Source organism: Scyliorhinus torazame, chromosome 2 (genome assembly GCF_047496885.1).
Source record: "Scyliorhinus torazame isolate Kashiwa2021f chromosome 2, sScyTor2.1, whole genome shotgun sequence".
In the NCBI taxonomy this organism is placed as follows: domain Eukaryota; kingdom Metazoa; phylum Chordata; class Chondrichthyes; order Carcharhiniformes; family Scyliorhinidae; genus Scyliorhinus; species Scyliorhinus torazame.
In genome coordinates, this window is record NC_092708.1 from 242,518,151 (window position 1) to 242,535,149 (window position 16,999).

At 47.9% G+C, this 16,999-nt stretch overlaps 1 protein-coding gene across 1 annotated transcript in view; it reads left to right on the forward strand.

Annotated features, from left to right (window-relative positions):
• The window catches only part of LOC140407187 (uncharacterized), a 148,234-nt gene that overhangs the window by 31,922 nt on the left and 99,313 nt on the right, over positions 1-16,999 (forward strand). Inside the window, exon 6 of the mRNA XM_072494860.1 lies at positions 6,118-6,188. Coding sequence (XP_072350961.1) covers positions 6,118-6,188 — 71 coding nt within the window. The remainder of the gene's footprint in view (positions 1-6,117; positions 6,189-16,999) is intronic.

Genomic DNA, 16,999 nt, shown 5'->3' on the forward strand with positions numbered 1-16,999 from the left:
TCGGAAAGAAGCTTAACGTGCTCTTCCTTTATGTCAGTTTGTAGGAGCAAGTCATCCACATACTGAATGAGGCATTCGGGTCGGGAAAATTTGGATAGTTTGTTTGCCAATAGTCAGTGAAAAATGGAGGGGGAGTTGTGGAAACCTTGCGGAAGGCATGTCCACGTATATTGCTGTTCTTGGAACGTGAAGGCAAATGTGTATTGGCAATTATCTAAAGGAATGGACCAAAAGCCATTGCTAATGTCCAGTACCGTAAAATACTTTGACTGTAGTCCCTGCTTTAGCATTGTTTCGGGACTCGTGGCAACGGTGGGGGCTGCTCATGGAGTTACTTTATTGAGTTCTCTGTAATCTGTGGTTAATCTCCATGAACCGTCTGGTTTTCTTATGGGCCAAATTGGGGCATTGTTTGTTGAGGCTGCGGGCCGAATTATGCCTTGGTCTAGCAAACTTTGAATTACTTTTGTAATTTCTCCCTCGGCTTGCTGTGGGAAACCGTATTGCTTCTGGGGCTTGGGATCGGGACCTGTAATGGTGACTGTTCCTGGAATTTTTCCGCAATCGTGCTTGTGCTGGGCGAAGGATGTTTTATGACTTCTTAGGACCTCTCTACTCATCATATTTGTGGTAATCGTTTGTGGGTCAAACCACTAATCTCCCACTGAGCATATTCTGTGTTCGTAATCTCCTACTGTGAGCGTGGCGGGGGCTCTTGCTGTTCTGGCCATTTTCCAAAGACACTTATTCACGAGGCCGAAAGTTGTGTGAGCTCATGAAGTCGATTCCTAAAATGTGCTCTTCTGTTTGGGGCAAATCCACCAAAACAACAGGGTGCCTGGTATTTATGTTTCCGAGTTGAATATCTACGGGGGCCGTAATGTATCCCTGCTGTACATGTCCTGTAAATCCACTAAGAGTGATGGTGGCTGTGGTGGGCCATTTGTCGCGCTGAAACATTGTGGAGGAGGTTAAAGTGGTGCGGGACCCTCCTGTGTCCCAAAGGAACTCTACTGGATGTTCCCGGATTGTGCCTGTGACTACTGGTCTGCCTGATTTATCTCAGCGTGTCGCAGACCCAAGTTAGGGCGTCCGAACACCGTCAATCTGTGCTATTGGTCGAATTATCTGGACGGGCGCCAACACTGTGTATGGGCCTAACATTGTTCCTAGGTGGGGCGTTCGATTGCTGGTTCCGTTGCTGGTTCAGGGGGGCATTGCATTCGCGGGCGTAATGTCCCTGCTGTCCACAATTATAGCATCCTCGTGGTGCCTGTGCTCTGGGGGGCTGTCCTTCAGTTCTACCCTCATTTACCCATGGAGGGTGCTGATGTGTCCTTATTGGGTTCATATTGGCTTCTGCCTTTCTATGTAGGGATTGTTCCCAAGCTCTGGAGAGTCTCTTTAAAACGCACACTTCATTATGTGTGGCATCTGCGGGGTCGTAATTCACACAGGCTTTTTGACCTGCTTCTGTGACGTGGGAGACTAAAGTGCGGGCCCATTTGGTTGTGTTGTCAACATTTAAATGTGCGCAGACTAAATCCCCAAAGACCCCTTTAAAGTGTATCCAAAGGCGTCCTGCGTAAGCAGTCGGATGCTCTCCCTTCTTTTGTCTACAACAGTTTAGACCTTCTTCGGGGTCTCTTCTGTTGTAACCAATTGCGTCTAAAATAGCTGTCTTCATGTCCTGGAGGCTTCCTCCTCCTACATTCTGTGGGTCTGGTAATGCTAAGCTAAGGGATGGGTCAAGGCTCATTACTATAAGCTTCACTTCCTCCGGTTCGTCCAGACCGTACGTAACTGCCTGTTGTCTTACCCGCTCAATGAAATGATTTTGTCGCACGCATCTCTCAATTGTGTGATGGTTAGTGGGGTGGTGTACACAAAATTGGTGACTTGCGCTGCGTGGTGACTGGATTCATGGGGTTGTGGGCTGCCTGTGCAGTCGGTGGTGCGGGTGCGTTCCTTTTCGGGGCCTAGGGGGCTCTATTCTGATTCTCCGTGTCTTCTACATATCTATGGGCAGTTTCATTGAGTTCCTGCCAATCGGGGACATTTTCCTGATCTAAATTCGGTCCAAGGGTGTCTCTGAATCCGCACGTAACCTGACTGTTTGTTGCCTACATTTTGGCGTGATCTTCTGAACTCTGCCTTTGTTCCGTTTTGGAACTATGGAGTGTTCGTAAAGCTGCCTCCAAATCTTCGCATTGTTTCTTTAGCTGTTCTACCTGCTGTTCCGTCTCTTCTCTTACCAAAACTGCATGTTGTGTAGGCCTTATCGTATTGTGTCTGAAAGCTGCTTGGGTGAACTATACAAGATTGGTGTGCCCGTTTGACTTCAGCCATCTCCTTGTCTTTAGCTGCTCTCAGAGTTGCTCATTAACTTTCTCACATTGACTAAAATTTCCCTCACTCTTCTCCTCTTTCTCTACAAGCTGTCTGCGGAGCGTCCTCACGACCTCCTCTGTGCCTCGCAATTGTGCCAGACAGGACATGGTTGCCATTGGCTTACAAACTTTTCCTACATTCTTTTTAATGTATCTCGGTTAGGTTATCCCACCAGGTTTGTCCTATACTACCTGGACCTGACTCTTCATTTGAACAAAACGTGGACCAGAGGGGCCATCCTTTCCCCTTCAAGTACTTTCTCAATTCCTCTTCCCATATGGGGCACTGCTCTGCTCTACTGGTTGCTGTGACCTCTGGTTCCTGCGGATTCATTAGGCGTTCCATTGCCTTTGCTGCCATTACTACTAGTATCTCTTTTCCTCTACCGTAAATTTGGGACGGGGGGAAGAGGGCGGCGATTCGAACAGCGGGTTTGGCCTAAGCTATTTTCCGGTTCACAATACTCCCGATAGTTTTACGCAACAAAATCTAACGAGTTTACCATATATCCCTGTTAGTACGCATGCAAGTTAATACACACTTCAGAATCTTGGAGATTTGATCGATACGGGCCTTGCACTTTTGGTTTCTTTCACATTTCCCAATTGGATTTCAGTTCAACGTTTTGTGGGTTCTCTCTGAGTGACAAAATCACTTCTAGGTCGAATCCCACCAGAGTCGCCAATAATGTTGCCAATTTGCACCGGAGACGCCAATAATGTTGCTCTTTTTAATGAGTGGAATACTATCCCACCAGCGTCACCAATAATGTTGCCAAGTTTGGGGTATCTACTTTATTCAGATATTTTCTATAAATTTAGAGTACCCAATTCATTTTCCCAATTAAGGGGCAATTTAGCGTGGCCAATTCACCTACCCTGCACATCTTTGGGTTGTGGGGGCGAAACCCACGCAAACATGGGGAGAATATGCAAACGCCACACGGGCAGTGACCCAGAGCCGGGATCGAACCTGGGACCTCTGCGCCGTGAGGCAGCAGGGCTAACCCACCGTGCTGCCCTTTTATTCAGATATTAATCTGACAGTTATTAATGAGGATATTGCTTTCAGAGTCGGCAGGTATCAGATGATACCACCACAAGATTTAACCGGATATCGATCAAAGACCCAACAACCAGTTAGTTAGTTCAAGTTCAATGATAATTTATTTACACACAAGAATTACTTCGACATGCAACATAAAACAGTACAAGCTAAATTACGCCTAACACTACAACAACCTGTACTTAACTTCAGGCACCCGGCTTTATACAGAGGAACAAGGCCTTTGTTCGGATCTTGCGTGGCTGGGTCTGAAGAAGTGACTTCGTTTCTGCTGGACTCGTCCGTCTGGTAGCGGTCGTTGATCTTGACCTTGCTTCTGGTTGTGGTGCTGCAATTGGTATCAGGCGTAGGCCGGGGCCAAGAGTGCGCTGGGGCCAAAATAGTTTGAACACATGGCAGTGTCTCTTTTTATCCTTTGGGGTTTTACGCTCTTTTGGGCGGTCCTTAGCTTTGGACCCAATTATTCGGCAGGCTTCGATTACTGCCTTCGATTTTAGCCAATAAAGAGGCTGGTGCCTTGATGGCTTGGCGTGTCCTGAGCGATCATTGACCTTGCCTATTTGGGCTTCCTGGGTGAAGGGAGTGGCGCCGATAAGTCTGTATCTGATACCCGAGTACAAGTCTGGGGTCTTTTGTTCTGGGGAAATGGGCCATTAGAATGCAAATCGGCTGGGGGTTTCGATAATGGTTATCTAGTGCAAATATACACTTAAGCTCTGAGTTCGTCTGGATCCTGCATTGGCCATATTTCCTGTGATTCTTTGCAAGTGGCCATACTTCCTTTTGTAAGTGACCATGTTTACTTTTGGAAGTGGCCATCCCAGATGGCTACACCTTACCCCTCCTTATCTCTGTAATCCCCACCAGCTCAAAACCCCCTCGGTTATCACTGCTCATCTAATTCTGGTCTCTTTTGAGTTTCCCCAATTTGAATTGCTCTGCCATTGGTGGCTATGGCTTTAGCTGCCCAGATTCCAAGCTTGGGAATTCCCTCCTTAAATCTCCTCACCTCTCTACCTTGCTTTTCTCCTTTAAAACATTGCTTAAAACCTACCTCTTTGATTAGCTTTTTGTCATGTGACCTAATATCTCTATTTAGCTTGGCATCATTTTATTTTATAATGTTCCTGGAAACACCTTGGGATGTTCTATTACCTTAAAGGCACTACATAAATATTAATTGTTCTTGAAGTTGTTGCCACTTAATTCATTTATGCATGGGCTCAGTTTAAAGCTGATTGTTAGAGATTCTTAGCCAACGATAATAAAAACAAAAAGTGCTGGAAGTAACCAGTAGGTCAGGCAGCTTCTGTGGAGGGAGAACCAGAGTTACTATTTCAGCTTCATGACCTTTCATCAAAACTCACCTATATGTACAAAGTCTTACAACACCAGGTTAAAGTCCAACAGGTTTGTTTCGATGTCACTAGCTTTCGGAGCGCTGCTCCTTCCTCAGGTGAATGAAGAGGTCTGTATCATTCACCTGAGGAAGCAGCAGCGCTCCGAAAGCTAGTGACATCGAAACAAACCTGTTGGACTTTAACCTGGTGTTGTAAGACGTCGTACTGTGCTCACCCCAGTCCAACGCCGGCATCTCCACATCATGGCTCACCTATATGCTTAGCCAACTAAGCACGTGTGAACTCTCTTTTTAACTGGCTATTGTTTGGGTAAAAACTTGGTTTGAGGATTGGTTTTCCCTTTTATATATGATCAGGTAATCTAGTTGACTTTGTATATGGTCTCCTTCATTTGTTTGCAGGTTGCAAATATTTTTTGACACCTATAGAAGCTCTGGCTTGGCTAATTTGACTGCAGGCTGATATGCATAATATATTTGATATTCAAATTTAATGAGTGCCTGAGAAACGAGGAGAGTATTGGCAATAGCCTTTATCAGGATAACCTTTTCTGCATGGTTCTTGTCAACCAGGTATCCCACCCTTGTCTCAAAAGGGTTTTTGCTTCTGATTGAAGTCATAGAATTTCAATAGTGAGTTGTTTGGAGGATCAGTGTAAGAAAAGGAAAGCCAATACTGCCTAGGAATTCTGTAGCGGTTTCCATTTCCATGAAAGAATGTGGATCCAGAAACCTAAGAGGCAGATTTCCTGAAAGCCTGAAATGCTCAAGATCATCAGCTAAGTATTGAAGAGTGGCTCTCTGGTAAGGCAGCACAGGTGCTTGAATGACATCTGCTAAGGCTTATAAGGTACTTGCCTCGGGCTGATACAAAAAAATGTAATTAAATCATACTTTTAGTTTATTTTTCTTGTACATATTTCACAAATTAACTTACAAGGTTGGTGCCAGGGGGTAAAATTTATTCTGCTCTTTGCCACGTCCAAAGTGAACCAAATTCCATTTAAATGCTTTCTTTTTAAAATAATGACTTTGTGGTGCCATTTATGACCAATAAGTAACCAAAAGTCCTTTGTAAAAATGTTTTTTAAAAGTTTTAAATTCAAGTAGCAATTTTTGAAGCAATCATATTTTCTTAAAATCTTAATATTTTGAACCAAGGCGAACAAAAGTTCACCCAATTTGGAATGTCTAGAACTGTCACCGGAAATGTCTGAATCAGATTTAATACGTTTTAATGTGTATTCTGTAAATATCAAAGTGTAGACTGTTAAATGAATAAATATTCTTCTTGTACATAGGATTTGAAAGACTTGATGAGACAGGCTGGAGAGGTTACGTTTGTGGATGCACACAGAAGCAAGAATGAAGGGTAAGTTGTTTTGCTTTGCCAGTTAACTTTATTTGTACGCTTTGACCCTTTAAGTGGCAACAATAGATGCATTGTTATCTTTCTGCATGTCCCTTCCTAATGTTTCACAGCTGTTAGTTACTTAATGAGATAGGCATTTGACGAGAAGTTCGATAGGAAGTCGCCATAAAAAGGAATGGAAGGATATGTTGATAGGGTGAGATCAAGTAAAGTTGGAGAAGGGGTGGCAGGTTGGCACAGTGGTTAGCACTGCTGCCTACGGCGCTGAGGACCCGGGTTCGATCCTGGTCCCGGGTCACTGTCCGTGTGGAGTTTGCACATTCTCCCCATATCTGCATGGGTTTCACCCCCACAACCCAAAGATGTGCAGGTTAAGTGGGTTGGCCACGCTAAATTGCCCCTTTTTAAAAAAACTATATATTTTATTCAAATTTTTTTCCGGCCAAACAAAACAGCACAAAATTTTTTCCCTTTTACAACAATAAAACAATATAAATAATAGTGACCATTTTTAACAAATAAATAAATAATATATAAACTAAATGGCAACTGCCATAACAAAATATTAACTCTCCCAAATAATAAAGTCAAACAAGCCAATATACATGTCCAAGTAAAAAATATCCATACAAAAACACCCCTGAGGACTCTTTCCCCCCCCCCCCCCCCCCCCCCCCCCCCCCCCCCGGGTTGCTGCTGCTACTTTCCCAGTTCCTTTATCGTTCTGCGAGATAGTCAATGAACGGTTACCACCGCCTGGTGAACCCTTGAGCCGAACCTCTTAGTGTGAACTTTATCCGTTCCAGTTTTATAAACCCTGCCATGTAGTTTATCCAGGCCTCCACGCCCGGGGGTTTAGCTTCCTTCCACATTAACAATATCCTTCGCCGGGCTACTAGGGACGCAAAGGCCAAAACATCAGCCTCTCTCGCCTCTTGCACTCCCGGCCCTTCTGCAACCCCAAATATAGCCAACCCCCAGCTTGGCTCGACCCGGACCCCCACCACCTTCAAAAGCACATTTGCCACCCCCACCCAAAACCCATGCAGTGCCGAGCGTGACAAAAACATGTGGGTGTGGTTCGCTGGGCTTCTCGCGCATCTCCCGCACCTATCCTCTACCCCGAAAAATTTATTGAGCCTTGCTCCGGTCATGTGCGCCCTGTGCAAGACCTTGAATTGTATCAGGCTAAGCCTGGCACACGAGGACGAAGAGTTTACCCTACGTAGGGCATCTGCCCACAGCCCCTCTTCGATCTCTTCCCCCAGCTCCTCTTCCCATTTTCCCTTCAGCTCATCCACCATGATCTCCCCCTCATCTCTCATTTCTCTGTATATATCTGACACCTACCATCCCCCACCTATGTTCCCGAAATCACTCTATCCTGAATCTCCTGCGTCGGGAGCTGCAGAAATTCCCTCACCTGTTGCCTCACAAAAGCCCTCAATTGCATATACCGAAATGTATTCCCCTGGGGCAACCCGTATTTTTCCGTCAGCGCTCCCAGACTCGCAAACGTCCCGTCTAGGAACAGATCCCTCGGTTGCACAATCCCTGCTCTCTGCCATGTTCTAAATCCCCCATTTATTCTCCCCGGGACAAACCTATGATTATTCCTTATCGGGGACCGCGCCGAGGCACCCGTCATTCCCTTATGCCGTCTCCGCTGCCCCCAAATTTTCAGCGTTGCCACCACCACTGGACTTGTGTATTTCTTTGGGCAGAAAGGCAACGGCGCCGTTGCCAATGCTTGTAGGCTGGTTCCTTTACAGGACGCCATTTCCAGTCTCTTCCACGCCACCCCCTCCCCTTCTCCCATCCACTTACACACCATTGAGATATTGGCGGCCCAATAATAATCACTTAAGCTCAGCAGTGCCAGTCCCCCCCTATCCCTGCTACGCTTCAAAAAAGCCGCCCTCACTCTCGGGGTCTTCCCAGCCCACACAAAGCTCATAACACTCTTCTCAATTTTTTTGAAAGAAGCCCTCGTAACCATCACCGGGAGGCACTGGAACACAAAAAGAAATCTCGGGAGGACTATCATTTTGACCGCCTGCACCCTGCCCACCAGTGACAGGGACACCATGTCCCATCTCCTAAAATCCTTCTCCATCTGTTCCACCAATCGTGTTAAATTAAGCCTATGTAGGGTTCCCCAGTTCCTGGCTATCTGTATCCCTAAGTACCGGAAATCTCTTGTTACCCTCCTCAGCGGTAAATCATCTATTCCCCTGCTCTGCTCCCCCGGATGCACCACAAACAACTCACACTTCCCCATATTCAATTTGTACCCTGAAAATTCCCCAAACTCCCTGAGTGTCCACATTATCTCAGGCATCCTCTCCACTGGGTCCCCAACATACAGCAATAGATCATCTGCATACAATGATACCCGGTGTTCTTCTCCTCCCCTGAGTACCCCCCTCCACTTCCTAGAGCCCCTCAGTGCTATGGCCAGCGGCTCAATTGCCAATGCAAACAGTAACGGAGACAGGGGACACCCCTGTCTTGTCCCTCTATAAAGACGGAAGTAGTCGGACCTCTGCCTGTTCGTGATCACACTTGCCACCGGGGCCCTATATAGCAGCTGTACCCATCCAATAAACCCCTCTCCTAAACCAAATCTCTTCAACACTTCCCATAGGTAGTCCCACTCCACTCTGTCAAATGCTTTCTCAGCGTCCATCGCCACCACTATCTCCGCCTCCCCCTCCGGCGGGGGCATCATCATCACCCCTAGCAGCCTCCGTATATTCGTGTTCAGCTGTCTCCCCTTAACGAACCCAGTTTGATCCTCGTGGACCACCCCCGGGACACAATCCTCTATCCTTGTCGCCATCACCTTGGCCAGGAGTTTATCATCCACGTTCAGGAGGGAAATAGGCCTGTAAGACCTGCACTGCAGCGGGTCTTTTTTCCTTCTTTAAGAGTAACGATATCGTCGCCTCCGACTTAGTCGGGGGCAACTTCCCCCTTTCCCTGGCCTCATTAAAGGTTCTCGTCAAAAGCGGGGCCAGTAGGTCCATGTATTTCCTATTAAATGCCACCGGGAACCCATCCGGTCCCGGGGCCTTCCCCGCCTGCATGCTCCCAATCCCCTTTACCTCCACCTCAATCCGTGCTCCCAGTCCCGCCCTCTCCTGCTCCTCCACCTTTGGGAATTCCAGCCGATCTAGGAAATGCATCATTCCCTCCTTCCCTTCCGGGGGCTGAGCCTTATACAGCCTCTCGTAGAATGCCTTAAACACCCCGTTCACCCTCTCCGCTCCCCGTTCCATCTCACCTTCCTCAACCCTCACCCCACCTATCTCCCTCGCCGCTCCCCTCTTCCTCAGTTGTTGGGCCAGTAACCGGCTCGCCTTCTCTCCATACTCATACTGTACTCCCTGTGCCCTCCTCCACTGTGCTTCTGCCTTGCCCGTGGTCAGCAGGTCAAATTCCATATGTAGCCTTTGTCTTTCCCTGTACAGTCCCTCCTCCGGAGCCTCTGCATATTGCCTGTCTACCCTCAGAAGTTCTCTCAACAGTCGCTCCCTTTCTTTGCTCTCTTGCTTCCCTTTATGGGCCCTTATGGATATCAGTTCCCCTCTGACCACCGCCTTCAGCGCCTCCCAGACCACTCCCACCTGGACCTCTCCGTTATCATTAAGCTCCAGGTACCTTTTGATACACCCCCTCACCCTTAGACATACCCCCTCATCCGCCAACAACCCCATATCCAATCTCCAGAGTGGGTGCTGCTCCTTTTCCTCTCCTGCCTCCAGATCTACCCAATGTGGAGCGTGGTCCGAAATGGCTATGGCCATGTACTCCGTCCCTGACACCTTCGGAATCAGTGCCCTTCCCAGGACAAAAAAGTCTATCCGTGAATACGCCTTGTGAACATGGGAGAAAAATGAAAACTCCTTACTCCTAGGCCTAATAAATCTCCAGGGGTCTACTCCTCCCATCTGCTCCATGAAGTCCTTAAGCACCTTGGCCGCTGCCGGCCTCCTCCCGGTCTTAGACCTAGACCGGTCCAGCCCTGGATCAAGCACCCTATTGAAGTCTCCCCCCATTACCAGCTTTCCCGCCTCCAGATCCGGGATACGCCCCAGCATACGCTTCATGAAGTTTACATCATCCCAGTTGGGGGCGTATACGTTCACCAGAACCACCACCTCCCCTTGCAATCTGCCACTCACCATCACGTATCTACCCCCACTGTCCGCCACTGTGGTCTTTGCCTCAAACAGTACCCGTTTCCCCACTAGAATAGCCACCCCCCCTATTCTTCGCATCTAAGCCCGAATGGAACACCTGCCCCACCCATCCTTTACGTAGTCTGACCTGATCTGCCAGTTTCAGGTGCGTCTCCTGCAACATGACCACATCTGCCTTTAAGTTCTTTAGGTGTGCGAGTACCCGTGCCCTTTTAATCGGCCCATTCAGCCCTCTCACGTTCCACGTGATCAACCGGGTTGGGGGGCTCTTTTACACCCCCCCCCATGTCGACTAGCCATCCCCTTTTCTAACCCAGCTCCTCACCCGGTTCCCACGTACCCGTATATCCCACCGACGGTGCTCTCCCGTCCCGACCACCCCGCCCCATAACAGCTCCCCCTTCGCAGCAGCAACCCAGTTAACTCTTCCCCCCCCCCCCCCCGCTAGATACCTTACTAGCATAGTTACACCCCCCATGTTGCTCCCAGAAGTCAGCAAACTCTGGCTGACCTCAGCTTCCCCTGTTTGTCCTCGGCCCCTCATTGTGCAAGGCCCCCTCCTTCCTGTGTCCCCGTTCCCGCTACAATTACCATAGCGCGGGAGCAAAGCCCGCGTTTCCCACTCGGTCCTGCCCCTGATGGCGCAGTTCCCTTCTCCTTCCCCTTTCCTTCCCACCGGCGCCCACAGTTCCCCATACTCTTCTCTCCCCCCCTCCCCCACCACCACCACCACCACGAGGGGAAAAGAGAAAAGTTACAAAATTGAAAAATTCCCCCCCCCCCCCCCCCCCCTCCCCTTCCTCGTCCACATAATCACCCCACCACTTTATTACAGAAGCTTTTTCTCTCGCCAGACTATTCCAGCTTCTCGTCCACAATGAATGTCCACGCCTCTTCAGCCGTCTCAAAGTAGTGGTGCTTCCCTTGGTGTGTGACCCACAGTCTCGCCGGCTGCAACATTCCAAATTTAACCTTTTTGTGGAGCACCGCCTTGGCCCGGTTGAAACTTGCCCTCCTTCTCGCCGCTATCCTCTCCTTTATCCATATTTATCCGGGGGGATTCCCTCCTATTTCACCGCACAATGATTTTGGCCGTTAAAAATTGCCGCTGGGGCTCCTAATAAGAGCCCAAAAGTCAGTTTCAACGGGAGGTGCCGAAACGTGCGACTTAGCTGGTCATCGCCGCACCCGGAAGTCGCTAAATTGCCCCTTAATTGGAAAAAAAAATAATTGGATACTCTAAAAAAAATTTTTAAGTAAAGTTGGGGAAGGATCATGTGGAGGATAAATACTGGCAAAGACCATGAGCGGGATTCTCAGTTGGCTGACGCTGAAATCACAAAACGCAATTGGGCGGAGAATAGGTTCCAATGTTAAAATCACGGCGGGTGCCAATTTGATGCCAAATCGCAATTCTCTGTCACCTCGACAGCGGCGTCAATGCTATCCGGAATAAATGTACAGTAATGCATATCATTACAGTTTGCATATCATTAGTGGCCCGACCCGATATTCTCCGGGGCCTCCGCAATGCTCCACTTCCGATGGGCCGAGTTCCTGATGGTGCAGTTCACGTGTGCTTTTAAAAATTGTGAAATTGGCATCATGGCTGCTGAGGGAGAGAGAGGGGGAAGGATAGCGTCCAATATCGCCATAGTGTGCTGATAGTTTTGCCGCTGGCCGGAGGGCTTCTGCCAGGGGCAGGGGGTGTAGCAGGGGGTGGCCAGGAGGTAGGTTGTGGGATCAGGGTGGACGAACAAGGAACACAGTAGCCGCAGCCAGCAAGGCAGCCATGCAGCTGCACACGCCACTATCAACCCACTGCGAACTTAGGGCCACGAGTCATATAAATGTCCTCCAGGCTACCCCCCTAGGTGTCCTGTGGCCCCAGCTGACCCATCAGCTGTATGGGTGCACTCCAGCACAACCAGTGCCATCTTGTTGGCTGGGATGAGTGTGTGTGGGGATTGCAATGTGTATTTTCGGCTGCAGTTTGTCAGCCTTCCAAGTGTCAATCACAGACCCGGCGAATCGCACACTGTTTTTCATTAGAAGCGATTGTGTTCCACATGGCACCGGTGCTCGCCCCTCCACAGTAGTAGAATTGATCAAGCTTTGGCGCCAGGTTTGGTGTCGTGAAAGTCCACAAATTCATGCATCGGGGTCAACACCTAGTCACAGAAATGGAGAATCCCGCCCCATTTGTTTTTGGGCTGTAAAAATCTATTTGATTAATGTTCACTCATCAGTGTTGTAATTAATCTTTAAAATTGTTTCATTAAAACTTCTACAAGTGTCTGGCTATTTCAAACGCTCTACTGATGATGTGACTTTAATATAATGCAATTATTTAGGATTAGACCAAAGAACATTACAGCACAGGAACAGGCCCTTCGGCCAACAAGCCTGCGCCAACCCAGATTGCTTATTTAGACCTACTACTTATTGCCCAAATGATCTGTATCCCGCCATTCAATCAAGATACATCTTAAACAGGCAGCACGGTGGCGCAGTGGTTAGCACTGCTGCCTCATGGCGCCGAGGTCCCAGGTTCGATCCCAGCTCTAGGTCACTGTCCGTGTGGAGTTTGCCCATTATCCCTGTGTGCGTGGGTTTCGCCCTCACAACCCAAAGATGTGCAAGGTAGGTGGATTGGCCACACTTAAGTTGCCCCCTAATTGGAAAAAATGAATTGGGTACTCTTTTTAAAAAAAAAAAGATACATCTTAACGTTGCCATCGTGCCTTCCTCCACTGGCAACACGTTCCATGCACCCACCACCCTCTGTGTGAAAAACTTCCCCTCTCACCTTCAACCTGTCAATTGAGTCTTCCACTATGGAAAAAAGCTTCTGACTATTCACCCTGTCTGTACTCTTAATTTTGCAGACCTCAATCGGGTCTCCCCTCCATCTTTCCAACTAAAACAATCCGATTTATTCAACCTCTCCTCATAGCTAACACCTTCCAGACCGGGCAACATCCTGGTGAACCTTCTTTGTACTCTCTCCAAAGCACCCACGTCCTTCTGGTGTATGGTGACCAAACTGCACACAATATTCCAAATGTGGCCTAACTAAAGTTTTATACAACTATAACATGACTTGCCAACTCTGGTACTCAATGTCCCGGCCAATGAAGGCAAACATGTCATATGCTTTCTTGACCACCTTATCCACCTGCATTGCCACTTTCATGGAACTATGGGCCTGAATGCCCAGACTCCTCTATGTCAATGCTCCTAAGGGTTCTGCCATTTACTGTATAATTCGCACCTGAATTTGATCATCCAATGCATCACCTCCACCTTGCATTTGTCCGGATTGATTTCCATCTGCCATTTCTCTGCCCAACTCCAATCTATCTGCTGTATTCTCTGGCAGTCCGCTTCACTATCTGCAACTCTACCGATCTTAGTTACTGCACTAGATATTTCCATCTTTTTCAACCCGTTCTTTAATGCAAAGATATTTACCTGAAGTCTCAAAAATGATCATCTGAAAGCAGTGTATGCTAGCATGGCAGTCGCTGTGGTCTAATAAAATGCTAGCACTAAAAAGAAGGAGAATGTGTATTGATTTCAGATACTGGAATTAAATGATTTATGCAGCATTTCTTAGTACAAAATTTTGAAACGTTTATCTGACTACTGCAGAAATAGACATAAAGATTGTGAAATGCAATCTTTATATAACATCCCTACAGTCAACTAATGAAATAGATTATCACGCAAAAGTTAAGATGGTTAAAGTTAAAACCTTGTAACAGCCTGCTCTTTGAGGAGTCATCTTCAAAATGTAGTTTTCTGTTTCCTTTAAAATACGTGAGCCACCAGGTTTGTAAGTTGAACCCAATAACTTTACTTATAACAGAAACCAAGTTGAAATATGCAGTAATTATAACAGAATAATGGCCAGCTAATCTACTACTACTCCCTTTTACCGTCCCACCCTTTACCCAGACACACACACACACACACACAGGGAAAGGGTGAAAATAAGAAGGGGATTAATATGAAATGAAAGATGAGTATCCTTTCTTCCGATGTTGAAATTTTTGCAGCAGGCTGACCTGCGAGAATGCTTAGTGATCAAAGCCACCGGTGTAGTATTAGAGATAATCTTCTGCCAGCAGCATATCGTCAGTACTCCCAGACAATAGGATTTCCTCTGGAGAGGCACTTCAACTTTTATTAACCTGGGCCTTCATTCAAAGTAGCAGCCTCAGGCCTGTTTCATTCTTTCTTGTTTCGAACTCTACCAGAATGACCAACAGCCTTGCTGAGAGTTCCCCACACAAGATTTTTAAAGGGTTTTAAACATCTGAACCCTGCTGAAGCAGATGGCTTGACTTTGGTTTCCTTGCAGTTCAGTCAAGCTGTGCAGAGAGAGATTTTTACCTAGGATCTTTAGAAAAAAAATCATTAGATGAGCGAGAAATCAGAGCTGTGACTCTCCAGGTTTCTTTTTTTTTATATAAATGTTTTATTGAAAAAAATTTTCCCAAACAACAATTTTTCCCCTCTTACAAAGCAAACGCAACAATAACAATACAGAAATTTTAAACAATACACAAGTAACAAAACCCCTTTATCTTTGACCTAAACTAAAACCCCTCTTCCCCCCCCCCCCCCCCCCCCCCCCCCCCCTCCCCCTGGGTTGCTGCTGCTGGTCATCTGTCTTCCCTCTAACGTTCCCCTAGGTAGTTGAGAAATGGCTGCCACCGCCTGGTGAACCCTTGAGCCGATCCTCTCAGGGCAAACTTTATCTGCTCCAGTTTAATGAACCCCGCCATATCATTTACCCAGGCCTCCAGTCCGGGGGGTTTCGCCTCCTTCCACATGAGTAGGATCCTGCGCCGGGCTACTAGGGACGCAAAGGCCACAACGTCGGCCTCTTTCGCCTCCTGCACTCCCGGCTCTTCCGCAACTCCAAATAGAGCTAACCCCCAGCCTGGTTTGACCCGGGCCTTCACCACCCGCGAAATCACTCCCGTCACTCCCTTCCAATACCCTTCCAGTGCCGGGCATGCCCAAAACATATGTGCGTGGTTTGCCGGGCTCCCGCCACACCTCCCACATTTGTCCAAAGAACCTGCTCAATCTTGCTCCCGTTATATATGCTCTATGTAGCACCTTAAATTGAATCAGGCTAAGCCTGGCGCATGAGGAAGAGGAATTTACCCTGCTTAGGGCATCAGCCCACATACCCTCCTCTATCTCCTCCCCTAGTTCTTCTTCCCACTTTCCTTTTAGTTCGCCCACCGACTCCTCCCCCTCTTCCCTCATCTCTCGGTAAATCTCTGACACCTTGCCCTCTCCGACCCACACCCCTGAAAGCACCCTGTCCTGTATCCCCTGTGTCGGGAGCAACGGAAATTCCCTCACCTGTTGTCTAGTAAATGCCCTCACCTGCATATATCTCAAGAAATTTCCCCGGGGCAACTTATACTTTTCCTCCAATGCTCCCAAGCTCGCAAAAGTCCCATCTATAAATAAATCTCCCACCCTCCTAATTCCCAACTGGAACCAGCTCTGAAATCCTCCATCCATTCTTCCTGGGGCGAACCTATGGTTGTTCCTGATTGGGGACCCCACCAGGGCTCCCCGCACCCCTCTCTGTCGCCTCCACTGTCCCCAGATATTCAATGTTGCCGCCACCACCGGGTTCGTGGTAAACTTTTTAGGTGAGATCGGTAGCGGCGCCGTCACCAGCGCCTCTAAACTCGTCCCTTTACAGGACTTTCTCTCCAGTCTTTCCCACGCCGCTCCCTCACCCTCCATCATCCATTTACGTATCATTGCCACATTGGCGGCCCAATAGTAATCGCCCAAGTTCGGTAGTGCCAATCCTCCTCTGTCCCTACTACGCTGAAGGAACCCCCTCCTTACTCTCGGAACTTTCCCTGCCCACACGAAGCTCGTGATGCTCCTGTCTATTTTATTAAAAAAGGTCTTAGTGATTAGTATAGGGAGACATTGAAATACAAATAAGAACCTCGGGAGGACCATCATCTTAATTGCTTGCACCCTGCCCGCCAGCGATAGAGGCTGCATGTCCCACCTCTTGAAGTCCTCCTCCATTTGTTCTACCAACCGTGTCAGATTAAGTCTGTGCAAGGTTCCCCAGCTCCTAGCGATCTGAATCCCCAGGTATCGGAAGTTTCTTTCCACTTTCCTTAGAGGCAAGCCTTCTATCTCTCTACTCTGGTCCCCTGGATGTATCACAAATAATTCACTCTTCCCCATGTTTAGCCGATACCCCGAGAAATCCCCGAACCCCCTCAAAATTCGCATAACCTCTATCATTCCCCCCGCTGGGTCCGACACGTATAACAATAGGTCATCCGCATATAACGAGACTCGGTGTTCTTCTCCCCCTCTAATCACCCCTCTCCATTTCCTGGAGTCTCTCAACGCCATGGCCAGAGGTTCAATTGCCAACGCGAACAACAATGGAGACAGCGGGCATCCCTGTCTTGTTCCCCTATATAGTCGGAAATACTCCGATCTATGTCGACCTGTAACTACGCTTGCCGTTGGAGCCCCATAAAGAAGTCTAACCCAGCTAATAAACCCGTTCCCAAACCCAAACCTCCTTAACACTTC